General features: G+C 39.6%; 2 protein-coding genes across 5 annotated transcripts in view; one reads left to right on the top strand and one right to left on the bottom strand.

Annotated features, from left to right (window-relative positions):
- relt (RELT TNF receptor) lies at positions 1-23,949 on the top strand. 2 transcript variants are annotated; one of them, XM_034115278.1, is made up of 11 exons: positions 1-179; positions 13,083-13,157; positions 13,316-13,408; positions 13,764-13,948; positions 14,077-14,129; positions 14,273-14,527; positions 18,076-18,156; positions 18,435-18,513; positions 21,021-21,404; positions 21,566-21,691; positions 22,251-23,949. In XM_034115278.1, the coding sequence occupies exons 2-11, from the start codon at positions 13,113-13,115 to the stop codon at positions 22,252-22,254; spliced, it is 1,305 nt and encodes a 434-aa protein (XP_033971169.1). In that variant the 5' UTR covers positions 1-179; positions 13,083-13,112; the 3' UTR covers positions 22,255-23,949. The 2 variants fall into 2 exon arrangements, with proteins under 2 accessions (XP_033971169.1, XP_033971170.1); XM_034115279.1 differs by lacking the exon at positions 1-179 and adding an exon at positions 11,041-11,217.
- Positions 22,395-27,931, bottom strand: part of LOC117470487 (P2Y purinoceptor 2-like) — a 6,922-nt gene continuing 1,385 nt past the window's right edge. For all 3 annotated transcript variants that reach the window (XM_034115281.1, XM_034115280.1, XM_034115282.1), the window contains exons 2-5: positions 26,774-27,126; positions 25,941-26,109; positions 25,141-25,468; positions 22,395-25,061 (exon numbers count right to left, since the gene is read on the bottom strand). In XM_034115281.1, coding sequence (XP_033971172.1) covers positions 24,870-25,061; positions 25,141-25,468; positions 25,941-26,109; positions 26,774-27,110 — 1,026 coding nt within the window. In that variant the 5' untranslated portion in view covers positions 27,111-27,126 and the 3' untranslated portion in view covers positions 22,395-24,869. The remainder of the gene's footprint in view (positions 25,062-25,140; positions 25,469-25,940; positions 26,110-26,773; positions 27,127-27,931) is intronic.

The following is a 27,931-nucleotide window of genomic DNA, read 5'->3' on the forward strand; positions in this document are numbered from 1 at the left end:
TCAGTGTTTATGTCTTCTTTTTGTACAGAGAGAAAGAGAGGACCAGAGAGAAGGGGGAACCTCGCTTACCGGCTTTGTGGTTTCATCCAGTCTTTCTTTAATCACACCTGCCAACTCTACGACATCTGATAATGCCCGTCTCCAAACACTGATTTCAACTCGTTTTAATCACCAAACCGGTACGTTTTTTCTTATTCCTCGTAGTAAGACTATGTATTGCTGCTCAAGCCGGTAGTTTAGTTGTGTCAGTCATTGCCGGCTGGTGTGGGGCTTTTCTCACCACAAAGCCTGTACGACCGTCTTGACCACTTTTACGCACGGCGGTAATATGACATATTCATATGTTCATACGAGTTTGTCTGCGCTATGGGGTATCATATGGCACATTGTGTTCCCTCTATGCATGTGGACAAGGGCCTGGTTTATATGGCAAGATAGTAAAACGTTTTAACGAACAAATGTAAAAAGTTGTCTGTGGCTGTATTTTATGTATCTGAATCTGATACAGCTTTCCAAGTATAAACTAAGCATAGGGGTTTTGTTTTGATGTCCATACCCGATTGAACGCATATATGGATACTTCTGGTTCTGGTCATTCAATAATTCACATGTTTCTGGCTATTCTACTACATCCAACTGAATAGATTTTTATTCGGCTAAGCTTATGATAACTATTGGAACAACTGTATGGTGTATAATGATAGAGTGAGAGCATGCTTGACGCACTGTCGTTGTTACGTGATGACCTCACTGGTAGTATGATCCTCCTACTCTCTGTTTAATTAAGTGAAAAGTCCTGACTCTGCTTTCTGTTCTTATTGTATGCCTCTGTAGAAACTTCAAGCCAATTTTATGCAAAACAAAATAACAAAACCATTGCTTAAGCATTTTGCATTGGGATTGACAGGATTGAAAATTAGTACACAGTATTCATTTTAGCATGCCCTCACGTGTTTTTATCACTATTAAATATCACACCATTACTTTCGTGGTTTTGACATGAGCAACTGCTTTGTAATGAGCACACTGAGCAATAAGGACAGGCTCCACACACTTACACAAGAGACAAGGTGAGACTGTCATTTTTGGCTGAGGGTTTCTATTGTCTGACACCAAATTCCTGCATGCTTGTTTAAATAAGGGGCTTTCTTTCACACACAACTTTACGCACACACTTCCACCAGAAGAGGGCCATGTACAGCTTCACTGGCTCGTTTCTAATATTATTACAAAGAAGTCGTTTTAGGAAGGATTTTGCAGGATTTGCAAAGTTTATTCATCTGCACTGTCTTTTCACCGCACGTGTGAACAGAGATTTCAATGTATGTCTCACAAAGCTTTTAAAATGTCATCTGAACAGTCACCCTGTTTCCTGTCAGGTACTCTGACCACTTTTTTGGGAAAAAAATATGTGTCCTAAGATGGTTGGACCAAAGTGCGTTTTGTGAGGAGCAGAGAAGCGATGGTTTGATCCAAAAGTTCAGGAACTCACTTTAGCAAAACCCCCTGCTTTACTTCATGTTTATAGCTACCATCTTGTTGGACCAGATTTCACAAAAAAACAAAAAAGAATTTGAGAGTTATAGTCTATTTTTCTCAGAAACCTCTTTAAGAATTAAATAGTTTGTATTTTGAATAGTTTCCATACATGTTTGTGTTGATGTGTTTGTAACATGGTTTAACCTAAAATGCCTTTGAATAGTTGAAAGTCAACTGCACTCAGGAGGACATCTGTAACTATACCGCACGCACGCACGCACGCACGCACGCACACACACACACAACCACACACACAACCACACACACACAGACACACACATTGAACCCAAGCTTACAGTGTTCACCCCAAGCATTTACTTTACACTTTGCCATTTTGGTTAAAACCCAACAAAATGATTAAACTCTATTTGAGCTTATGTGCATGTGGAAGTCAAATAAATCAACCCTGTCATCTGTCCGTCCGTCCGTCCAACTGAGTGGTTAGGAATGCCTCCAGACGTCCTCCATCCCCGTGCCACAGCAGCTTGCCTGCCTCCCCAATGTCAGCCAGGAAACTCTGTGCCAAAGAATTTCCCCCTGCACCGACCGCAGAGCCTGACCCAAGCTGGCTCAGGGCTCTCAGGCAGATTGGTGGAGGAATGGATGATTACAGGGGAACCTGTACACGAAAAGACATTAGCACAAGCATGCAAACACTCAAATAGTCTTACAGTTAGCATACACATACACACACCCAAGCATGATATAAGTTATTTAGTTAATAGTAAAGCAGGATAAGATGGATAGCAGTATCTAAAGTGAACCCTAGGCATTGTCCTTCTGAGGAGGAAGTGTTCGTCAGGAGAAAAAATAAAGAGTCACTTCCCGGACGCTCCAGGTCTTTTGTGCCTGAAGTTACAAAGGTGATGCATATTTGATCCCTTCCTTATTTGTTCTGAGACATGACAAAGAGAAACAGCCTATCCTTAAACTCACAAAGTAAGAGAGCCAAATAATGTTCCAAATGTTTTGCTTTTAAAAAACTACAAATTATGAATCCATATCCAAATAGTTGCTAATACATTTTCTGACAATGATACATTTATGTTATGCTTCTTTTAATTTATGCTCCACTCATTTCACAAGGAACGACTGTCATTTTTACTCCATCCGATTTAATAAACGTCTAAATTAGTCACTTTCAAGATTAACATTTTACAAATAAACATTATCCAGTTGATCAAATATAATGCATTGTTTTAATGATTAAACTTCCCAACATATCTAATTGACCAACTACAACATTGAGGGACAAGTCAACTGTACGGTTGTAGTAGCTCTTAGTTTAACTTTTATTTAAATGTGTGGCTTTTTTGTTCAATGGAGCATACAATTGAAACTGCATGTATAACCTAAGAAAATGGGGTGGAATCTTCCACTTCTGCTTCTACGTTAAACTGACACACTGTATGTAAAGTGTGGTTTGTACCTGGTTGCTCAGTCACATTCCATGAGATTTTGTAAGGACAAAAGCAGACAGCAGTAACTCTGCAGAGCCTGAGTTCATGACCCTTTCCCCCTGTCTTCTCCATCTACCCTCTCACTTCCCACTGTGTACTGTTTAATTACACAGTCTTAAAAATAAGCTTTAAGAAAAGAGAGTGCAGCATTTCGTACCCCAAAGACCAACTCTTGGGAACGAAAGACAAATCTGCAAGGCAACCACAATGTGCCGGTTGAACTCGCCAGTAACCAATCGCTGGCTTTATGTTGCCAGAACAAATCACACACCAGCGAGTCCGGGTCTTTGTGACGAGGCACAAATGAGTGAGTGTGTGTTTAAAACTTTGGAGAGAATCCACACAATCCAACCACTGAGTAATGAAGATGTAGCCAAACAAGAGAGGAAATTGAACCTCTCAGCACTTTTATAGAGTTATTGAATTCAATTTAAAACCCAGCAAACTTGGATGTGCGTGTCTGTGGTTTGGTTTGCATGCTGGGTCCACTGAAGGGTTGCTTATCTGTTTTGTTCACCCTCTTCCAGAGGTATGAGGAAAAGCTTTCACATACAGTATGTACAAACTCACATATGGACCATATGTGAGTTTGTACATACTGTACATCCAAGTTTGCATCCATATGATATGGAAGTGTTTAAAATGTTTAACATTCCCAGAGTTTGGAATTCCAGCCTTCACTGTGGCCTCCGACTGTCGGACTCACTGACACAGCCTTCATTAATGTAATAGTTTCACATGAAATTTGCTTTTTTTGACAATGGCCTAGCTTGGCTTAGCTTAGTTTAGCACAAAGACAGAATAGCCTACAGGGTAAACAGCTAGCTTGGCTCTGTTAGAAAGTCACAAAATCCAGTTGTCTGGCAATCCTACAGTGACAACTATTACGATTAAGCTTAGTTTTTAAGGAGCCTATTTACGTAAGGGTCCAGCTTTTCCTTTCAGACATGGCTTTTCAAGGTTTACTTATCTCTGCACATAGTTAACATACTTTCCCTAAAGGCAGGAAACTATAGAGACTTGTTTCGACAAGTGAAAAGGTAATTTATAATTTAGCCTTACATTAAACTGCTCTTTTAAATGATCATACATAGGCCTAGAATCTGTATAGATAAGACAATATATTTTCTCTACCAGAGCTTAGCTCATGCATAATTGAGTCGATTTGTTCGCTGATTTAAACAGTAATTGGTCAAATCCTCTGTATTTGTTTGACAAATAGCGATTACATGTTGTAAGTGTTGTTTTTACACCACATACACTTGTTTTTGTGTGAGGAAATGGCAATTGCTTTATTTTAGTTGGTTTGTAAGTTATAATTTAAGGTGTTGTGAACAGAAGGAGTTAATTTACATCCACCTTTAATGATGTTGATGAGGTAAGAGAAAATACCAGACTCAAAAACATCTCTACTCTGACACACATATTTTCGTAACTCAGGTTGCCCCATGTTCTCCTTAAGTCGCCTTAGATTCTGTTGGGGTTGTTTTGTAGCCAGAATTGCTTTGTGGTTGGCTTCTGGTAGTTTAAAATAGTTGCAGAGTGTCTTTGTCTCCTCATGAAAAATATCTCCTTCTGTTTTCAGCAATTCTACAGTTTCTCACTATTTTGTAATGAGGGCAGACCTACAAATCTAAATTGATTAAAGCAAAAATGGTCTTGAACACTTTAAATCTTTCAATGTACCTTAAAACATCTTTGTAAAACCGGACTTAATCGAAAGGCACCATTGATGATGAGTTAAATTCAGGCAAACAAACTCAGGCTTTATGTCTAACTCTTACAATTTGTAATTTTACTTAAAGTTATTTCAGTGGGGACTTAGAGTAGAGCATTCGAATGAATGAGTAAGCCAACCTGTGGCATCTATTTATAATGAACAAAAGGAAAGGAAACATTTCTATTGTATCACCAGAGTTACATTCGTATGCGTATAGCGTATGCATTCATGGTCGTTGCAAATTAGGACATTGCACTGTCACCCTGATATATTGTGGGATCTCCCTCCGGCGGTTGTTGCAGTGGTATTTCTCTGGCTGTAAACTTAAATCCATCTGTCTTTTTGCCTCTTCTTCCTCTTGCCCTCTAACTCTAGTCAATTCAATCGCCCTCGTTCCAACTCAGTGATATCTGTCAGACGGAGTGCAGCTGAGACACAAGAGAGGCCCGTTAAGTTTCTGCCGGTGTACAGTTCCACTGGAAAACATTACGACGTAACATCAACGTCAACCCAAGGACAGAGAGGACGAATAACAGACACAAAGAGACAGCGAGAAAAACGTATCCGCAGACAAGTGCGGAGAGGCGACATCAGACCATTTATCAAACACAATCCCCATAATGAGACATTGTCTGCGCAATAACGTAGAAAGTGTTGGCGTAAATCTGCCTTTCATTTGCCGATAATGGGCACCTCCATTAAGTCAAACAGAGGGTATGGTAGTCCCGATCACGTCGTTGTAGTACACGTGCACATTATCTCTTAGTCCACGAAATGTCTGATGGATAATGGAGTGTAATTACCTTAAACCTTTTTTTGCCATCTCAGTTATTTTCTATTGTATTCCACTCTATAGGTCGTTAGATAAAGAGGTGTTCCCCATGGCTGGACATGCTACGTGACCTAATGGCCTTGATAGGTAACGATTATCGCCGTGGGAACTTGGTGGTTGACTTTTCTTTGTCAAACCTTACTACCTCGGGACAAAGTGGGAAAACCATGCCTTTTCTAGTGCTGTAGAAAAGAGGTCCATCAGCCATTTTCAAGTACAAAAGGAGCATTCAGGCTCCTTTTGTAGCCTAAATCAAAAGAGGATTTCTCAACCTGCAGAAGTGAAAGAATAACCCTTTCGATGTCTGTCTTTCTCTGAAAACATATCACCACACCTACAGAGCAAATGACAAAGATAATTAAACTGAGATGATTCATTATGATAAGTCATCATTTTCTACACACCGCTCAAATATTTCATGTACATAGTCGATTGTGATAACCACTGTGAGTGGTAACAATAAGGAGGCAAAAACTGTAAACTCACAGTCCTGCTAACTCTATTATAATTTTTAGATAATATTTGTCTTTATATTTGGAAATTATATCATTGAAGGCCTAAATCCTAGAAGCCACCTCAGGCAAACTGCTGCTATTACACTCAATATAACATACTCCATTCTATACAAGTTTACATGTCTATGTGGTAGTGAATATTCTACACTTTAAATCACTTGGCCAACTACTTCCTCAAGTATGTTTTGGTTAAAGGTAAGGCTGGCTAAACTACTTGATCAAGGTTCAGTTACTATGGGCATGGGAACGTGGTTGTCACATGCTTTGATGAGTTTATTTAAATATGCCATTTGCAACAGACCTTTTACAACATGGCAGCAAACTAAGAGGTCAATGCACTGCAATGGAAATTAATTAACTAATTGTCACATCAATCTGATGTCTGAGGTCTTTGTCGCATCTATTTCTGTCTACAAATGGCGAATAATGACAAAATACAGTCAAATATTGTTTTAGTAAACTGCAAAAAGATAATTTCATAGATCAGTTTATTTGAACGAGGCAGAAAGAACACTGCTTACCTGAAATAGGCTTATTTTAAGTACTTGATAAGGGAAAGTAAGACATTAACAGTCAGATCTGTCATCTAAGCCAAAGTGTTTGAATGTTTCACTAGGACAGTATAGTCTACCTTTACCTTTGTGTCACTATTTTTAAATAATCTTTCTCTATCTAGGCTGTTTTCAAGACAAGCTGTTGACTCAGCAGATGTCTCATTGCTGTTTAATGATCAGAATGTGTTTACAGAGTTGTTGCTTTAAATATATTCCAATCTGTAAGCATGACTTGTGACTCTAGACTTGACACCAAAAAAAATGGTGGCATTAAAATAGTATCATTGCAGAGTCTCATGTCTAACCAGACTAATGTGTAGGCCTACTTGAGAAACACGACTCATTGTTATGAAGCCAATAACGTGGCAGCTACCCTTGATCTCTCCTACCACTCAGTCACCTCACACTGAAAGCAGAGGAGCTCCACTCATTCATGTGTTTCCCCTTTTGTGGTTCTTCTTTCCTTCACAGCTTCACATAGTAAGATCTCTGTTTAGCTGCTGCATGACATCAACGAGCCAAAAACCACTACAGAATAGAACAACGTCCGTGTTTTTGTCATGCCTTTCCCATTACTTCTTTATTATTACTATTTTTAGGTTGCCTGAACAAAACAGAAAATGTGACTAGTCTGGTGATGTTGTCGCGACTTGTTATTGGAATGTTTCAAACAACAGCACCCAGGGTTTTGGGTAATTACTGTTTTACAGTTAAGGAAAAGTCGTCACACTCTTCTCCTTTTCCTTTGAGGTGTTATGATTTTTTTATCCTGTTTTGTTGTTTTCTCATAAAATGACGAAAGACTAGTGCGTGTTGGTGTCGTATGGCTTCTTTGTTTTGTATGCTGGGATTTTCGGAGAGGTCTTAATTTCCTGTTATATCCTGCACTTCCCACGCTTTTGTCTTCTCTCACTTTTTCTATTCTTTTGTCTGTCTCTCTTTCTGTCTTTCTCTCTTTATGAATGCACATATCTGACTGCAGCTTCCAAACCAAAGCACATTGCTGAAAGAGGTGTGAAGCAAGCTGGATTAGGAAAAAGGAAACATGCAAACAATAAAGTGCAATTACAGGATTTGACAACTCAAGAACCAAGAGTTGTGGAAAGAGCATGTGGAAAAAGTATGAGAGTTCAAGGATTTGAGACACAAAAGGTAGCAGACAAAGCACTTACCTCTCTTAACAGGGATAAAGGAAGTCTCAGACCAAAATGTACTCTTCATTGTTCAGTGAATCTGTGTTGAAAGATGTTGGGTCCAATGTGGACTACAGTATATGGTTCAGAATGCCTATTCTCTTATAAAACTTGTCCAAGCCAAACAAGATAGCATTACTCAATATCACTAGCACTAGAGTAGTATATACAGATGAGTGCTTAAAGGTGGGGTAGGTAAGTTTGAGAAACCGGCTCGAGATACACTTTTTGTTATATTCCATGGAATGCTCTTAACATCCCGATAGCAATGAATATCTTAAGTGCTTTGACAAAAAATCCATAAAAAAATGTCATCTGTGGAAGCCGTAATACTGTAAAAAGCACGACCAATCATTTTAGCCGGCCCGGCTAAAATAACTGGATGGCCTACCTGCCTGTCAGCCTTCCATCGGGGCACAAACTTATCTCGTGCCCTCATTGGTCATGTGCGCGTTCGTGTGTGTTGGAGGAGGGGCTCTGTAAGGAAGTGGCAGATTTTTTCCAGCTGTGTATTTTCAAATTCTTGCGCACTCAAGCTGGTTTCTCCAAAATTACCTACCCCACCTTTAATCCTAACAAATACAAAAGACAACCAGTTATGTGTTGTAGCCATGAGGTCAGGCAAAAGCCTTTCAGATATTTTTTGTAAAGGGATGACAAAGTAATGAGATGAGGGTGTTTAGGTGAATGGAGTGATTATAGGTTGATTAATTAGGGGTCAATGATTTCTTAAAGCAATAGTTTGATATTTCAGAATTACACATATTCCCTTCCTTGCTTAGACTGAATTGAAAAGATCCATGCCACTGTTATCTGTCCATTAAACATGGCTTTTTTTTTCACGATTTGTGGTGTGAAATATTTGGTACTTTTTTCATGGCTTTAAAAGGGTGCTTTTAAGGTTCAAGGTTCAACGTTTTTATTTGTCATACGAACATAGCTACAGTGTAGTTATGACGATGAAAATCTTAGGTCACAAACAGTGCAACACAATAAAACAGATAAACAGAAAAATATAGTGCAAGTAAATAGTAAATACAAAAAGAAAAATTGTTTAAAAAAGTGAAATAGTGCAATAAGAGTCTATATGTGGGAGGAAACTGTCCCCGAGTCTGGTGGTTTTAGTCCGGATGCTGCGGTACCGCCTGCCAGACGGCAGCAGACAGAACAGTTTGTGGCTGGGGTGATGGGGTCTTTTATAATCCTGAGGGCTTTCTTCCTGAGCCGCTGGGAGTAAAGGTCCCCCATGGATGGCAGCTCTGTCCTGGTGATGTGCTGTGCAGTTTTCACCACCCTCTGTAAAGCCTTACGATTGAGGACGGTGCAGCTGCCTTACCAGGCCGTGATGCAGCCAGTCAGGATACTGTCTATGTTGCACCTGTAGAAGTTGCAGAGTATCGTGGAGTCCATGTTGAACCTCCTCAGCCTGCGGAGGAAGAAGAGCCACTGTCGTGCTTTTTTGGTGATGGTGGTGGTGTGAAGAGTCCATGTCAGGTCCTCAGTGATGTGGACACCTAGGAACCTGAAGCTGCTGACTCTCTCCACTGTAGTCCCATTGATGGCGACTAGTTGATAACCTTAAGAAAGATTGAATCTGGCTTTTTTTATAAAGAATTTAGACCTTTTCCCTCCACTTTGTGTGGAAAGCTCAGTAAAACTGGTTTTAAATTAAAACCCATCGTAAACCGACAATGCTGGCTTGAATTTACCTGGCTGTGAATGGCTGACTCATATCAGCAGTCAGGGTCCTTTTTTCAAATGAATTTTACAATACAAGCTGCTTAGCAAGCAGGGTAAATGGTTGGCAAACTACGCTGGCCCACATATCCAGGATGATTTATTCTTCCCCATAAGTCATTGTTTTGTCTGGATCCATTAATAAAATGCTTGTGAATGGTATAATGGAAAATGACTTGAGTAGATGCTGTCATGCCTCCATTGGAATGCAAAAGCCTTTTCAAACAGGTCAAATTTGAAGTCAGAATGCTGTATGAGGATTATGGAATACATGCATTAATAAATGATAAATCAATTTCACATTGCTCCGCTGGAGTTTAAGTAGGGTTTTGCTTTTCAGTGACTGCACCCCTGAAGGTTAAGAGAGTTTCTCTGTGGAAAACCTGCCCCATCCAATTTGTTACTTGACACTTTCCTAAAAAAGGAGGTTCCTAATTGCAGGCCATATTTATGTTTTACCCTCTCTATCATTGTCGTTTTATTGATCATTTTTGACAGCAGTGTTTTGTGTGCCTGTGTGCTGTGTGTGTTTGCAAGTGTGCATTTGGGCTGTATGTGCCTGTGTATGACTTGTAATTAGCCTCTTGCTCTGGTCTATATGGCTTTTTAACACATGCTTCTATATATATCATGCTATCAGGCGGTCTCCCTGCCACTTTTTTCTCTTTCCATTTCTATCCCTCCTTCTCTGTTATCCTCCTCTATGGCCTCCACAGCCCTGTGTTGTTTTTTCAAACAAGTGCTTTTTCTGTCCTCGCTTTATCTTTTTCTTCTTCCCTGAAATTATGCTTTAGTGGCCTATCATTGGCATGAGGTCCTTGCCGGACCAAAATCATAAACTTGTTACATATTTTATTTTCTTGTTTGTGTAAGGCACAACTTGTTGGCGGCTGGTTTTTATGGCATTCAATATCTGTGTGTGTGTGTGTCTGTCTGTGTCCGTTTTCGCCTACCTAGCCACCTGAGACAGTAAAAAGTAATGCACAGATCATGTGTAGAAAAAACGATGTCAAGGCATTTCACCACACACTTAACGCACATGCACATTATAAACTAGTGATAAGCTGTATATGATGACTAAACATAAAACAGAATGAATTAAGGGGAGAAGTCTTGATTGGCTTTGCTAGCTAATGTTTAAAACATTTATTTTTGCTGCATGGTCAAAGGTGAAGGAGTGCATTAAAGTGGCCTCACCCATCACATAAAACACACACACACACACACACACACACACACACACACACACTGACTGTGTTTTAGCAGTGATAGAAAGGGCATGTCCTAAGGAGGTCAGGGGTGTGTCTGTGGTCAGAGTGACAGTATAAGACACATGCAGGTACATTGAATTCTCCATTCAGCGACACTTGACTTGAGTTTTGTTTCACTTATCTGACTTCTTCAGTTGCATTTTAGTTGTAACTCTCTCACAGTTAGAGCTAATCATAAGATTTTATTTTTAATAGTAATTTTGTAGTTTTAAAAATCTTGTAGTCATTTTTAAGTTACTTGTTCAAGTACCAAGTACGACCTTTATCAAGTGTAAGGGTTGAGGTTAGGATCAGTAGGAAAGTTATATTTTAGTTTAGTCCTGACATTTGTAGCAGCTTACACAGCATCTTCACTGAGTTGCCACGGAAACAGTGTCAATCAGCTGCAAGTCTGGGGTAAGTGTGCTGCTGTGTCTTTCTCCTCTTTATCAAATACTCTCATATTATCCTGCATTCGCACTGCCTGTATCTGTCTTAGCCAAAATGTCTTCCATCGTTAGTGTCTTCCTCCTTTACTTTCCACTTTCTCATATTTTTTCTGTCCTTCTTCTTGTCATCATAATGCTGTAAATCAGTTTTATTTAGTGTATTAGTCTATTATGTTTTGGTTGACATATTCTAAACTGGGTATATGATTTTGCTTTGGTCAGTGGCTGTTTTACAAGCCTGTATGGGTCCAAACAATCTCTACATTTCCTCCTCTTGGGATGTGTGTGTGTGTGTGTGTGTGTGTGTGTGTGTGTGTGTGTGTGTGTGTGTGTGTGTGTGTGTGTGTGTGTGTGTGTGTGTGTGTGTGTGTGTGTGTGTGTGTGTGTGTGTGTGTGTGTGTGTGTGTGTGTGTGTGTGTGTGTGTGTGTGTGTGTGTGTGTGTGTGTGTGTGGAGTTTATAGCAAATTGTTTGCTTAAGATTCATCTCAACAAGGATGTTTTAGGTCACACAGTGAAAGTTATAACAGTGAATTATTTTTAAAGTGACAGCAGTTTGACAACATTTTAATGCATTTTCTTTTTTGGGTTTAATAGAAGAAGTCAAGGAAATCTGGATTTCAGGTTTAGATTTTTCACTGCTGTCACAGCAATTGAACCTTTATCCTCTTCACGTTGGTTGGCCACTGTGCTGTTTTCCCTGCTCTGCTGCCTTTTAATAAAAAATAAATAAATTTGTCTATACAACATCTCATTTAATAAATGTATTTAAATGGCTTTATGATGACATTATTCTGTGTGCATATGGATATGTATATCTGTGTGAGCTTTAGGGAGTTTAAATAATATGTCGTCAAATATTTCCAAACAAAAAAGGGCTTACTATAGAGATGACAACATTGTTTTTTGTTACACAATATTAGCTTGTGGCACCCAGATCTAAATACGAGATCCATCAGTGCATATAGAAGGATCATCCTTGTTGACCTTTTCCTCTCCTTTATTTCCAATATTATTAAAAAAAAACGGAGTGTCTATTTGCACCCGGGGAATTACAATTTGACGCAACAGCACAAGGGAATGAAGTTATCATAGACACATTTCCATAAATGCCTATACATCCAAAACAGTATCTAATGTGTAGCCCGGGTGTAAATAGCATTGTTAGCTTCGGGCACCCGGGTGTAGCATCTGCCTTAAAAAAACACAACAAAACAAAGCAGTGTAATCTTCCTGTCGAAGGTTAATGGTATTAATCTATAACTCACCTAAATGACTGGAAATACCCATCCCAGTGGCAGCTATCCTCACACATTGACAAATTCACCATGTGTTGGCAAATGAATGTGTTGTAGCATGAATAATTGCTTCAGATGTGGGTGCGAGTACAAGCTGCCCAAAAATAGCCACAGGAAAAGCCCTGTTTCATTCACTGTCGGCCATAAAAAGAACCTGATTCATGGTAAATGTTATTTACAGCATTTACAACTACTCCTTACCTCCCTGTCCCTCAAGTAACTGCGCTCTTGATGAGTTGCAAAATATGACTCAGGTGTTTTTCGCCATGTGACCGTGTGTGGTTGAGTGTGCGTGTGAGTGTTTGTGTGTGCGCGTGCGTGCACGTGACATAAGTGTTGTTATAGGTCATCCAAATGACTATAAAATATTTCTAAGCACTTAAAGGTTCAATAAATTGTGTTTGCTAAAAGGGCAGAGTGTGTTGACTAAGGTGATTTATATTATGCTCTTTTAACCCATATCTACATGAACCTGACCATATTTGAAAACGTGATGAACCCTTTTTCTGACTTTTGTCTTTGTCCTCAATCCTTTAGATCATATGAACATAGAAGAATACTTTGAAGATGATGAGGAACCACCTTTGCTGCTCAGCTCTTGTCCTTCTCACGGTAAACATGTGCATCTGACTGTTTGTACCATATGCAAACATGACACACTTGTGTGCATTGTACAAGATGACATGAACATCACAATTTTGTAAGTGTATCAACATCACATTAATGTAAACTTAATAATGTAAGCTTGTGTGTGTGTGTGTGTGTTTCAGGTGTTTGGCTGTATTGGGACTGCAGCAGTGCAGTGTCGGTGGGGGGAAGGGTGTGTGTGTCTGCAATGCCCTGTCGGCCAGGAGCCTTCCAAGGTGAGACAGCGAGCTGAAATAAAATTATTAATTACAACTCTGCTTTTAAAATATACGTTGCTATCAAGTGCTTTTGGTTCCTTATAAGTATTTTGTTGTACCATCAGAGTCTACAAACTGTCTCCCCATGTTCCTTTATTCTTCCCCTCCCTACCTGTTTAAATACACTTGTTTCAGCAAGGTGAATTACTTGCAAATGATTTTAATCTATTTATGTGAAAGTGAAAAAGTGGATATCATTGTTTTTATTCCAGTTAACAGAGACACTCATCCTCTCCATCACCAAAGGGATGCTCTTATTTTGTGCTTAGTGGCCTCTTTTGCTTGAGTTTAGAAGTGTTTTCTTTCTTGCCAGGCTTGTGGGCAGATCCAAAGTCCAGCAGAGGAAGTGCAATGTCAGTTGTGCCCGATTGGAAGCTTTTCAGATGCATTGGACTCTGAACCTTGCGTACTCCACACAGCCTGCGAGATCCTCGGCCGTAAAGCTACAACCCCTGGCTCTGCAACTTCAGATGCTGTCTGTGGGGATTGTCTGCCTGGGTAAGGCTTACCTGTCTGCTTGTAACTTTTTCTAAATGAGGTCATGTCATTCGCTTTGTTGAGAAAAAAAAGACATAATCTCTCTAATAATGCTCTTTTCCCTTATTTCTTTTTCTTTCTTTTTGCAGGTTTAGCTCCATTGCCAAAGAAGGAGTTTCCACCCAAAGTCTGTGTGTGAAAAGTAAGTGAGATCCTGGAGTGTGTGTCTGAAATCGTTCTTTTTGTCCATCATTCAGTTATTACTCATTCCTTTGGAGATTAAGACCATGCTTTATCATCCTGCTCTCTTTTTTCTCTGTTCCTTCTTCTTCCCATTTCTCTCAGCATCTTTGCATGTCAGAAAGGTGCGGACAGTTGGTAAAGGTCCCTCCAGTGGTGCAGGAGGGCCGGTCAACGGCACAGTGGTGCGCAGCGCTGAGGAGAAGTCAGCAGAGTATGCAGTCTTTGCTATTGTGCCTGTCTTCTGTGTGATGGGCCTGTTGGGTATCCTCATCTGCAACATCCTGAAGAAGAAGGGATACCGCTGCAGTGCTGACAAGGAGGCAGGGGATGAAGAAACTGCCACACCACAGAAAGAAGGTAAGAGATATTATATCATAGTAATTCCAAAGAGAAAACAAGTTTAAAAAGTGAGCAAGAGATCGAAAATAGCAGTGCTAGGTACTACTGATTTGAAACAAACATTTATGTTAAGGTTGTTGTCACGTTTGCCCGTGAAAATCCTAATTAGCACACACACATGCACAAGATTTGGTAAAGTGAGTCGGGGCAAAGACAAGCCAAGCCTAAGGGGCAGTGTCTTTGTGTGCAGCCACAGCCCATGTATCTCTGTAATTTTGTAATTTTCCTATCTGAAAAGGTGGGAAAGCTTTTTTTCCCACCTTTTCAGATAGGAAAATTACAAAATCAACTCACTCACCCTGCTGACGTAAGAGAGAAACTGACTTGGGTAAACATGGAAAGAGGTATAAAGAGAGGCGGGGTAGTGCTGAAGAATAAAGAGAGAACGAGGAATGAGGCTGGTATTAACCAAAAGAGAAATTGGTATCAATAAATAAAACAAAGATAGGACACAGGAGGAAACAGTTAGCCTTTTTTCTCTCCATTACACAATGTTTGCCTACTTATTTTTTTAACTAAAATTGACATTTTAAAACATTTGTTTTTATATGAAATAAACAAACAAGATATAATGGTTCCATAAATAAGCTTAAGACATGCTGGTATGTGGATTTTGACATTAGTTGTTTCCCCTTGCTTACAGTGTTTATGCTAGACTAAGCCTACTGTCTGTAACTTCATATTCAACAGACACATATAGAATTGGTATCGAACTTCTCATGTTACTCTTAGCGAGAAAGAAAATCATTTTTGTAAGTATTACTTTAAACAGCCTATAACTTGCAGAGGCTCCTTGAAGACCTCAAGATTCATAACTGAAAACATAAACATTTAAAGTATTATATCATTTGTTTACATTCTTTTGTCATTCTTTTCCAGCCTTTTTTTTTTTTACTATCTTTGCAGTTAATGTCATTTCATGAGTGGTCTAAGCTTAAACGGATAGAAAGGCTAAGCTGGCTCTCCCCTCACTCACCTGGCGGTACGAGGCTCAGAGGAAAGCTGTGTGACAGCCAATTAGCCGCAGAGTCAGGCTGCAGCCTCGACAGATTACACTTTCTGTCAGCACGTCTCACGCCAAGGAACTGTTTACGTTTGCACCCAACACCTGCTGTTTTGGATATCTCATCATTACTATCATGACAAAGTTAAATTCAGCGCCAACATTTTCACTAGTGAATTATATTTAACATTTTATTTCGGTTTTGCTTTATCGACGTACACCGACTCAAACCACTTCTTTGTTACACATACTCACACTTGTAGATTTCTTGAAATAATATGTTGATTGAATCAGTTTGCTAGCTCATTTTTGTTGATTACAAGAAGAACAGCTCGTATGTCTCTTATCTTCAACCTCAACCACCAAGATGACAGCTTTTCTATTCCTTCAACAAGTCTTAAGAGCAGATACCACTCTGAAGATGTAATTCCAGAAGTCATAGCAACAGTCCTTAGGTCAAAGATCTCTCCCTTTTGTTTTCAGCGTTGCCTTGGTCTCTGATTCTCCAAGCACTGTGTTGTGAAACTTGAGACATCCCTGCACCTACAGAGAAACTCCCTGAACCCCATCCCCCTGCAGAACTCTTTAACGGCCCTCATACTCTCCATTCATCCCATTTCTTGTCTCTCTTACACCGCCTCCCGAGCCTCCGCCCCCTTCTCGTATAAACATGACACTATATCCATCCATCTCTCCTTTCCCAGCCAGATTAATTATTCAATCAGGTCCTCGTGGTTTATTACTCTTCTTTCTTTCTCGAATCCTTTCTCCTCTCCTTATTTCATTTGCGTTGTTCGTCTTCCTTCGTCTTCTTCTAACCAAATCTTCTTTGTCAATCAACAGAGTTTGTCAGCAACTCCTGTATGTTTTAATTTGAGTTTGACTGATTGATTAGTGATTGTAATTGAAAGATTTTCAATAAAGGACAATACAGAATATAATGCAGATAACAATAGGTTAATAGAACGGTCAGAGGGCAGTTGGAGGTTTAGGATACTGCATTGGTTCTTACTCTAGCAATTTTCTCATCTTCTCTGCTCAGAGTAAACACCCATGGGGATGAATTACAGAAGCCAAGCTTAGCATGTTAGGGCTTGAATGAAAGTCTGTGGCAGAGAAAAGTTTGACTTATTGGTGCACGGTGCAGTGACAGGATAGCTCAAGGAAACAGAGAGGACAAATGTGGGGTGGATAAGACCAACAGAAATGTGAGCTAGAGTCAACTCTGCAACTTTGAGTTCAAGCTCACAAGGGCAGAGTGAAAGGTACAGTTTAGCTGCTGCAGTTTTCAGTTTCAGCCATAAGCTCCAAAAGACTGCTGCAATCAAGCGGAAACATTTTGTTTTACTTGAAGCACAAATGTAAAACAGAAATTCATCTGGACACAGGATGATTGGCTGGTGACTTATTGTGGCTGACACTGAAACTCTAAACATATGGCTGTGACTCTGCTGTAAGAATAAATAGTAGAGAATGAGTGCCACACTGTGAAATGGATGCCGTTATCCTCGCATAGCAACTGCCACTATGGAGAGGGACCCAGCTTTTGTTATGGCCTAACAACAGCCTGACACTGCTTATGCAAGAAAGACATGCACATTGACACAAATGCATACGGTCACATTTTGCTTTGTAACACACTGATACAGGGGTCACCTGGCATTGGGGGTCTACAACACAGCAGACACACACACACACACACACACACATACACATACACATACACATACACATACACATACACATACACATACACATTCACATACACATACACATACACACACACACATACAGCTCTGTGTGCTTCAACAGTGCTGAATAGAGTGTGATCGCTGAGTGAGCTATTCTAGACCTCATCACTCTCCTCTCAGCTGCCTCTCTGTGCTTTGCTATTATGGGATGGTCCGGGGTGTTGCTATGGAGGCATATCTATTCTTTGCTGTTCAGTCATCCACATCCATCCTTATCAGTCCCATGGTGCACTGGGGCACTGTATCCCAGCAGTGACATGCACTGTGTGAACTGTGAAGGAAGGAACACATTGTACACTGTTAAGTCAGTTAAATATGTGGGTGGACATTTAAAAATATATGGCCCTTTGCTTCAAGTTTATATTACGATGTATAGCAAATGTTTAGAACACATTTTATACCATAAAGTTTGGCAACTTTACTTAAGGTCTTCCTCCTGCACACTGCATTTCACGTTCTCTGTGTTGTAATAATGTGACAACACAGAGAAAGCCATAACCATCTACTTTGGAAAATAACCAAGCCTTTTCACAGTAAACCAAACACTGGTAATAGTTCTCTACAATATATTTTCAATACTAATCTTGTTGTTTTTATGCATATGACTGCCTTTGTATTTGTGTTACATGTACGTGTGTCATTACATGGACTTAACATTTTCAATATACTACATCTAGAACCCCGAAGTGCATCATACAGTATCAGAAGGTATATAATTTTCTCTGTCTGTCTGTGTTTTTTGTTTGCTCTAGGTAACAATTGTCCCTACATATCTGACGACCTGAATGAAGACACCATCAGTGTTCTGGTTCGCCTCATTACTGAGAAGAAAGGTACGTGCAGCAGTGACGTCACGTAAGAGATTGCGGTAAAAGTCATCAGGTGTCTTGTGGCTTTAAATTGTAACAAGGTGTCATCAGAGTGCGTCACAAACGCATCTCCACTGCTGCAAGCTCAGACTGTTCACGCCTTATCTCCATCAAAAATGGTTAACGTTGAACTGCAAGCACTGACTCAAACCTTTTTCAAAGAAGTTTACTATTCTTATCAATTATCAATAAGCACTCATTTAAAGAATGGATTGTCAATCTTGTGTTTGTTTGCTTTTCAGAAAATGCTGCTGCACTGGAGGAATTGCTGCTGGAGTACGAGAGCAAACAGATGTCCATAAGCAAAGGCTCCTCAATCAAGTATGAGACCACACTCGCTTACACACGCCCTGCATGGATATATATATACCTTCAACATATACTTTGCTCAAGCTGTTTAAGGTTGAGATGAATACAGAGGAAAGCACAATTTGGGAGAGTGCAAAGCAGAGCCCTCAATTCTGCCAAGAGATGTTTACAGAGAGTGGAAGGGAAACCTTTCCAAAAGATACAGACAGTTTTTCTTTAGAGATGAAAGCAGAAAGCTGAATAATGATGTACACCTATAGATTAGGAACCACCTTTAATGTAAACATAGATTGAATATGAATTGAATGGAAACAAATATGAATTGGCTCATTTTCCAGTAGAACCAGCTAAAATGAAACATTACAAACTGTTTTAGTTCTTTAATTTAACATTTGAATGCATGCTTGGATTTACAGGATAATAATTCAACATTGGGTCCTTGACTGGTTGGGAGTTTAACTCACATTTTACACATCTTATCAATATCATACCTGCTGCTCTTTATTCTTGTTTTACTCTTTCAACAAAGCAAAAAATATGTATTGTCAAAGCAATGCACATGTAAACTGCATCTGAATCTCAGCTACAGCTCGTACTTGGCATAGCATCACACCCTCTTGTCTGGAGTAAATGTCTGACATAGTTGATACCGGTGTCTCTTGAGTCATTAGGCTCGCCAGGCTATCTGTCACTAAGCTCATTGGCTGTCACATAGTTAAAAGTCATACGATTTACATGACCAAAAGTACTGGTGGTTTGAACTTTGGTTATAATCTGCGGCTGTTAAAAGTGTTCATGTAGTCAGAAGTTAATCTTACAAATCCAGCAACATGCTGCGATATGCCACAGTCTTCACCACTGTGTTTTCCTTCATCAGCACTGGCATTAGGGGACAGGAGGCATGTTCTACTCCAAATTGCCCTTCTAACAAATATGGATGTGAATGGGTATATTACACTTGTGTGTGTGTTCCACATACATGTATGCAGTAGTAAGAAGGCATCTGGCTTTGTGCTGCTGCTCGATGGGCTGCTGCTGTATGTGAGCTTTAGATTCGAGAACATTCTGACACACACACACACAAAATGCACACCGAAATCTGGAAAGCTCTCAGGTCCTCTATGTGTGTGTGTGTGTGTGTGTGTGTGTGTGTGTGTGTGTGTGTGTGTGTGTGTGTGTGTGTGTGTGTGTGTGTGTGTGTGTGTGTGTGTGTGTGTGTGTGTGTGTGTGTGTGTGTGTGTGTGTGTGTGTGTGTGTGTGTGTGTGTGTGTGTGTGTGTGTGTGTGTGTGTGTGTGTGTGTGTGTGTGTGTGTGTGTGTGTGTTTGGGATGGGAGGGTCACTACAGGTCACCCACTAACTAGTGCAACACAGGGACACACGGCTGCATTTTGTCCCTTTTGCTATGACTTTCTCTGCACAAAGAACAATAGAAAGACAACAACTAAAGAGGCCTGAATGAACATTCCACAAATATAAAAGTTACAATTTCAAACTACAATTTATTTTCCATTTCTATTTCAATTTTTGGTATTATTATTTTTACATTCACATTACATTACATTGCATTTAGCTGACGCTTTTATCCAAAGCGACTTACAATAAGTGCATTCGACCAAGAAGATACAAACTAGAAGAAAACAGAATCATATAAGTACATCAGGTTTCATAGAGCTAAAACATTTCAAGTGCTACTCAACTAGCTTTAGATAAGCCAGTCCTTTGTTAGTATATAAGTGCTTTGTTAGTAATTGTATTGCTCGAAGTGGAGTCGAAAGAGATGAGTTTTCAGTCTGCGCCGGAAGATGTGTAAGCTTTCTGCTGTCCTGATGTCAATGGGGAGCTCATTCCACCATTTTGGAGCCAGGATAGCAAACCGACATGTTTTTGCTGATGGGAACTTGGGTCCCCCTCGTAGTGCGGGTGCAGCGAGCCGTTTGGCTGATGCAGAGCGGAGTGCACGTGCTGGGGTGTACAGTTTAACCATGTCCTGGATGTAGGAAGGGCCAGATCCATTCACAGCATGGTACGCTAGTACCAGTGTCTTGAAGTGGATTCTAGCAGTTACTGGAAGCCAGTGATAGGGAGCGGAGGAGCGGTGTGGTGTGGGAGAATTTAGGAAGGTTGAAGACCAGACGAGCCGCTGCATGAAAACTTAAAAAGAATATCTGTTAAAAGGTGTAGTTGAATGTTTCGATATTCTTTTTAGGTTTTTATACTCGCTTGTCATCATGGCATTAAGCTTTTACTCTGCAACAACAACAACAACAACTTTAAAACAAAGCACACACTCCACACTAAATAGACCTTTTTTATGCCACTTAAGGGTTTTAATTATACTCTATTATCAGTATGATTTGCTCTTACAACCATCTTATAATTATTTTTTCATTTCAGTATTTACATTTTTAGAGAAATTAACTTCTTGTCTTGACTAAAAAAATGACTTAAATGTTTGTAAATGTTGTCCAACCAATCATTTATTTACCCCCTCTTCATCCTCTCCTTCTCTACCCCCTAGGTTCCCAATGCTGTCTCCCCTGTCCCAGTTCTGCTCCCTCCCCAAGCTGTGCCCCCATCAGTCCCACCATCACACCATCTCTGGCCTCTCCGGCCTGGCCCCCAAACACGGCTACCGCTGCACCCGCTGCGCCCAGAGGAAGTGGCCCGCTGTCCTCATACCACCCCTGGGTGCCCTTAAAGATCCCCTGAAGCCCGCCAAGACCTTCATCGTTCCCTCCCTGGACAAATCATACGACCAGCAGAAGAGACCCCTGCTTGGGGGGGTGTTTGTCAACACCCACCATACACAAGCTGTTGTGCCAAATACTGTACAGGACAAAGTGGAAGGGAGTGAAGTGAAGGAGAGGAAGGAGGGAGAGCTGACCGTGTTGTCTGTGGGGAGGTGAGACATGTCCTAATACTTCATATGCAAAACAACACACAACTGACATGACAATACAAATACTCTACATTTGCATTAAATATGATTAATTAAGCATTGTTATAGATTAAAGCATTTAGTATGAAACATATTTAAACTTAGAACTTTTACTTTACGAACAGATTTCAAGTCGCTCAGATCCCAGAGATGAAGCTTCTCACGTTGGAAACCAATAAATCATCCCAGGAGCAACGAAACTCCCTTTTTGGAGGAAAGTCCTTGTCCTCCTCATCATCTGGAATCCAGAGGTACAACCTGCAGCGCACACTCTCTCTGTTTTTGCTTCTTTCCCACATTTACTCACCGTATTCACCCCTCTCCTTCAGTATTTCTTCCCCCAGCATGCAGCTAATTGTTATGACTTGCAGTGCTGTGAAGTAGCGCAAGATCATAAGCATCTGAGCTAATGTATTTTTGTGGCCAGCACCGAATGATGTGGTCTGTTTTACTGGGAAAGGAAATTATACACAGCATGATCATTGTCTCTAAATTATTTGGGAAATGAGTTTCTTCTGTTTCCTATTGTCTGGTCAAATGCATGTGCAAACATTCTGTGAATCCAAATTATTACAGTAATCATGTAGACCTGTCTGTTGTCAAATCTATCCATTAAGTCTTACAGTACAGTCACACAAAAATATCCTTAAATTAGACAATAATGTATGCTTCGAATTAGACCAAATGATGAAAAGGCTCAAAAGCATGTTATTTCTTACTCTTGAAAATCTCTTTCACTCCTTCTCCTATTATGCCGTTGATGTCCTCATCCTGCCACCTCCCTAACCTTTTATTCTCTCTCTGTTTCAGATGAAGATACAGAGAGATGTAACACTACCTCGCTGAAAATGACCTCATCAACTTGACAGCTGGCAGGGAGGGTGTTTCTAGAAATCTGACAAAAAGAAACCCCAAGAACCACCTCAAGCTCAAATAAGTTGTTTCTACATAATATGAGGAGAAAGAAAACTGTATTTATTATTACATGACAACAAAAGTGTACTATACTTTCCCAATGACAAGGGAAAGTGGAGAGTGAAGCTTTTTAAATACCAGAGTGTCAATTCCCGACACTAGAAGGAAGGATGAGAGACAAAAACAAAGAAGATCATTTTGGATCGTAAGAAAAACACATTCTCAGCCACTATAGTTGTGTTTCCACAGAAGGAAATGGACACAGGGGTAAAACACATTGCATGTAGACAGACTTGTGTGAAGAGGACAAAAAAATGTGGAATACTTAACTGACCAAATGACAAGACTAATACAGCAGTGAGTCTGAAACAAGCTGAACTGTGTATACTACATTTAAAAGAGAGGAAATATTAAGCCAAGTAGTCTGCAATCAAGTATACAAACTACGAGTGTTAGACACTTGATTTAAGACTTCAATAGCACTACAGAAAGTATTATACGAACAAAATGTTATGAAACTAAACACCATATTGTTGTTTTAAATATTGTTTTATTATAAGTTTAGTAAAATAGCTCCTCTTCTTCCGCTCATATAGGATTTGAAAAAGATGAATGTAGTCTTAACAGAAGATGCACTCACTGAGATCAGTGAAAGTTTGCAACTTTAAAGCTCTTAGACTAGACACAAGTAGGTGATCAGGGGCCAAAAGTTCCTCTCAGAGTGGGCCACTAATACTTTATGACAGCAATCTTTTTTTTTACATCACTGCATCCCAAACGGCAGTAAGAGGCTGAACTCCAACTGAAAAAATGAGATGGATAGATATTACTTTGTAGAATAGAACTTGTAAATGAATGTACATATGTAAATATGGGTGGGTAAAAAAAGACATACAGCTTTTTATAATTTTAGCATACACTATGTATAAGGTAAGAGACGACTGCACTGCAGCAATAAGTGACCCTTGTAGTCCATCATTAAAAAAACATGAAACCTGTCACACCATCATGCATATAAGCTGAATTGCTGGTTCATCAACATCATATAGCTTCCGCACCTATATGATTTGTCACAATTTGAGTGCAAAGTTTCACTGTTTTAGTCATGAGCTTTTAAAACGTTCTCAACCACATTCATACAGTACACATAGCCAGACTCAAGTTATGCAATTTTCATAACTGTAAAAAACACGATCATATTTTATTCCAGTTTAATTAAATTAACCAACCAGTGGCTGCGCAGGATTAGTGGTTGAGTTACACCAAAGTTATGCAGTCGAGTTGGCTTCAGTTTACATCTTCATGGCTGTAAGAGTTTACTATAATCATAGAGGCCACTCATTTACATATTAACTTCATTTGTTACAAGGAATATGTCAACATGTCTGGATGGACTGCATATGTATTGGTTGCAGCAGTTTATTTTTTTCTGTTTTTATTACTATTATTATAGGACTATTATTGCTGAAGTGTTGCTGGTAGGAAGGATTCAAAAAACACATTCATCTCATCAACTTTGTAGAATTGCATTTATAATATGACTTTTTTTCTGTATGATGTTTTTACTGTTAAAATAAAGAAGAGGTGTATTTTAGATGCTATCTTCTTTGTTGTTCTTGCTGGTGGTGTATACCAATGTGTTATCTACTGTTGGCTGCTGTTGGTATATGTGAGGTACAGATGTGCGAAAAAAAATTATGGACTATAAAAACTCAAAATGTGTTCTAAAGCATCGTGAGCAATGACCTGCATGTTTGTTAGACAGTGTCACCCTCTAGTGGTGGCATGGTGTTCAATAGATGAAATGACATGGATATTAAACAAATTCAGTATAGTACATTAGACAAATTATAAAAAATGTATAACCACACATTTGTCAAAATCTATACATCAACAACAACACAATTTATTTAATTCCTTCATATTTGGACACAAACTGACATCCGCTAAAAATGTTTTCGCAACTCGTACAGTATAATAAAAGTCTTGTTTTTCCAGTTGTATGCTCACTTCAAGAGACATGCTGTTTCGCCAACTATTTACACACACATTGACAAGCGTGAGTCATTTAGCGTCTAAAGTATTCATTTTAAAAGCCACAGACTAATTATTTTTACGTTCTTTGTCTGATATGTGAAAAGAAAGGTGAGCAGAGGTAAACCCACTTTTGTCTATGCAAAAACATCAGGTGCAGCAGTTGTCCAGTAGGATCTTTACCAAAAAATGTACAGCTGCAAAGCACAGTGTAGTTTATTTACGTCCTCTCACAAAATATTTGTTTAAGTCCATTAAATGAACAACACAACTTAGATGTTAAGTTAAATTATTTAACACTGTATTGCCCATATTTGATTTGGTCAAATCTGAACATGCATTTCTATTTGTTACGCAAATCTGAATGAAATCTGTGTCAGTGGATGTGGTGCTGGGTCAACCAAAAGAAACCTGCAATAAGAACTGTCATTGTTGTCCTGACAGTGTTCAGCTTTCTTCCAAATTGTTTCACGCATTGGATCAGAGTTCTGTTGTTAAGGTTCGGCCCACCCTTCTTGATTTTGATGAAGACGGCTTTTTCTTACTGAGGGTACTGCGGGCGTCGTGCCCAGCCAGAAAGTAAAGGATGGGGTCCACACAGCTGTTGGCGCTGGCCAAAGGTCTGGTCACTTTGTAGGCCACACTGGAGGCTTCCAACAACCTACAGCTGATCTGATGAACACATAAAAACAAGATATACTTAGCATCCAAAGTCATTTAACACATTTATTCTAAAAGTGTTTGTCCTCACCTGTGTTGAATCGACCTGCCTTAGGTATCTAAATGAGTAGTAAAGACTCCTGGTGAGGTGGAAAGGCAGGAAGCAGAGCATGAACACTGCCAAGACGATGATGATCATTTTCACTGACTTCTGCTTGGTGCGTTGTGCTCCCAGAGAGCCACCTTCAGACCCCCAGCCAGGCTCCAGAAGCTTCCGCACCATGAGGCCATAGCACACCATCACCACCATGAACGGCAGGGCAAACATGAGCACGGACACGGCTGAGCTGTATACCAGGAAGTCATCAAAAAGCTCTGGGCTGGTGGTGTCGTAGCAGATCCGTTCATTCTCCACTTCCCTAACAGAAGTACATTACATTACATTTGTTAGACGCTTTTATCCAAAGCGACTTACATACAATACTGTGGACAATCGCCACAGGAGCAATTTGGGGTGAAGTGTCTTGCCCAGGGACACAACAACATGCTGACTGCAGTGGGACTCAAACTTGCTCTCCCTTGGTTTGAAGTCCAGCACAATCCACTGAGCTACAGAAGTAATATTATATTTCAATTTCATTAGATTTATTAAACTGTTCTGCCTTATTTAGCATTGAACCAAAAAAAAGACCTAGGAGTAACAGAAGAAAGGAGAGATTAAATCAATTTGTTAGCTCTCAGGTTGGTGCCCAATAAGGTTCCATAAATTACTTACTGTGACACAAAAATCAATAGTCCCACACTAAATACAACTAAGAGGGATGTAACTGTTGGTAGGGAATTAAGAAATAGATCAATAAAAAAAAGATAAGAAAGACCAATCAAAATCACCTAGTTCTTGAGAAGTAGAGAATAGGTGCCTGGCAGAATAAGACACAGGCCCACACGGCCACAGACACCAGCTTGGCCTGGCGAGCACTGACCCAGTTGAGGGAGCGCACCGGATAGCAGATGCCAACGAAGCGATGCAGACTAATACAGCACAGGAACAGAATGGAACCTGCAAGGTGAATACATATTTAATACACTCTTTTTCATACTGCATGGATTCTTTCTGAACCTATAAAGTTAGCATTTTTGATGCCTGTTAGTATTTTTTGTGTACACTCTTCATGATATAATGTTAACGACTTGAGTAGAGTAGTGAGTAATGTTACATATTGTGTTGTGTCATATCAAGTTGTGTTTCATTATGTTTAGGTCAGATCTTTTTACATACAATTGTATTATTTTGTATCATATTTATATATCAAATTGTTTATCTGTTGGATTTTAATTGTATATCACAATAACTGTTGTATTCTTAAAAATATCTTCTTAGTGTATGACATCTTGTTGCCTGTGTCAAATTGAGTTGCATTGCGTTGCACTGTTTATAAATTAGGATATAGACTACACTTTTTGTCACTGCAGGTCATATCTTATTTTTCCTTATGTCTTCTTGTATCCGATGATATTATAAAACATCATACTATATCATTAGTGTAAGCATAGTATATTTGTTGTATTGTAGATGTCGTATTGGATAACTTACATCACATATCTCCACTGTATTAAATGAACACTATTGTACTGTCTTTTGGTATATCATACTGCCATCTACTGTACTTTATAATGATAGTTTTTTTGGTATTGTCTGAGTGTGTGTCATGCCATCACTGTACCATATAAGTTTGCATAAAACAGGAAGCGTATGATCTTGCAGAACGGTTCACTGAAGGGCCAGTCGTTCTCATCTGCATAGTAATAGATGAGGAAGGGCAGAGTGAGGATGTAGAGTGTGTCGCACATCGTCAGGTTGAACATGTAGATGGTGGAGGGCTTCCAGCGCTTTGTGCGGAACACAATCACATACAACGCTGTGGTGTTCAGAGCCAGGCCGATTACAAAGACCAGGGAATAGCTGACAGGAAGAAGAATATATTTAAAATCCTCTTGAAAGGGACAGTAGAAGTCACTGAAGTTGGTGAGGTTGGTTATTGTGTTGTCAAAGGTGGCCATCTCGGTTGTGAAAACCCTGAGGTAAAGACAAGCACAAAGGAATAGATTATTATTATGCTACATTTGAACAACTTTGAAGATGTTCTCATACACATTGAATGACTGTGAGAAAATGACATCAACCTAAATCACACTTTAGGGTGCGCCAAGTCATTCACCTTTGCATGCCTGAGCAGCACTAAGTAATTCCATGCCTAAGCATAATCGACCTGTCCAGTGTGATTTCGCAATCAAATTGAAACAATCCACTTTATAGCTTGAGTCATCCCATTTTAAATGTATTGGGCTTTTCACATAATGTGAATCACTTTAATCCCAACGTCCCTTTAATTGCCAATTTCTTTCTGAGTGGTTGAATAAAAGAGGGAAGAGTTGTGAGATATAGAGAGAAGGGAATATACTTTAAAAAAAGATTAAATCCTACATAAATGACTGTGAAAGTTAATGTGTGTGTGTTATGTTTGCTAGTATTGTAGATGTGTGTAACAAGATTTACTGTAGTGTTCCAAAGATTTCTAAATACCTAAGTCCTAATCTTTATCTTGAACAGGACTCAACTTGTTCTGGATGTAGTTTTAACTTGGTCTTGACTGGGACTCAACTGGAGCTTTTTTTGGACTTGACCTGGACTTTATTAAGTTGGTCTTTATGGAGCCTGTTCCACTACCTGGCCCAGTGGATTTACTTGATAAGATATCATGATATGTTGTCTCACTTTGTTAGAGAAAGGCTCATCTGCCTTTATTTAATCTTTGCAAATGTCTGATCTGCAGATGATTCGGTCAAAGATTCACACAGGCTTGTGTTGTAACCTTTTACAA

This window comes from Trematomus bernacchii, unplaced genomic scaffold (assembly GCF_902827165.1).
Source record: "Trematomus bernacchii unplaced genomic scaffold, fTreBer1.1, whole genome shotgun sequence".
Taxonomy (NCBI): Eukaryota; Metazoa; Chordata; class Actinopteri; order Perciformes; family Nototheniidae; genus Trematomus; species Trematomus bernacchii.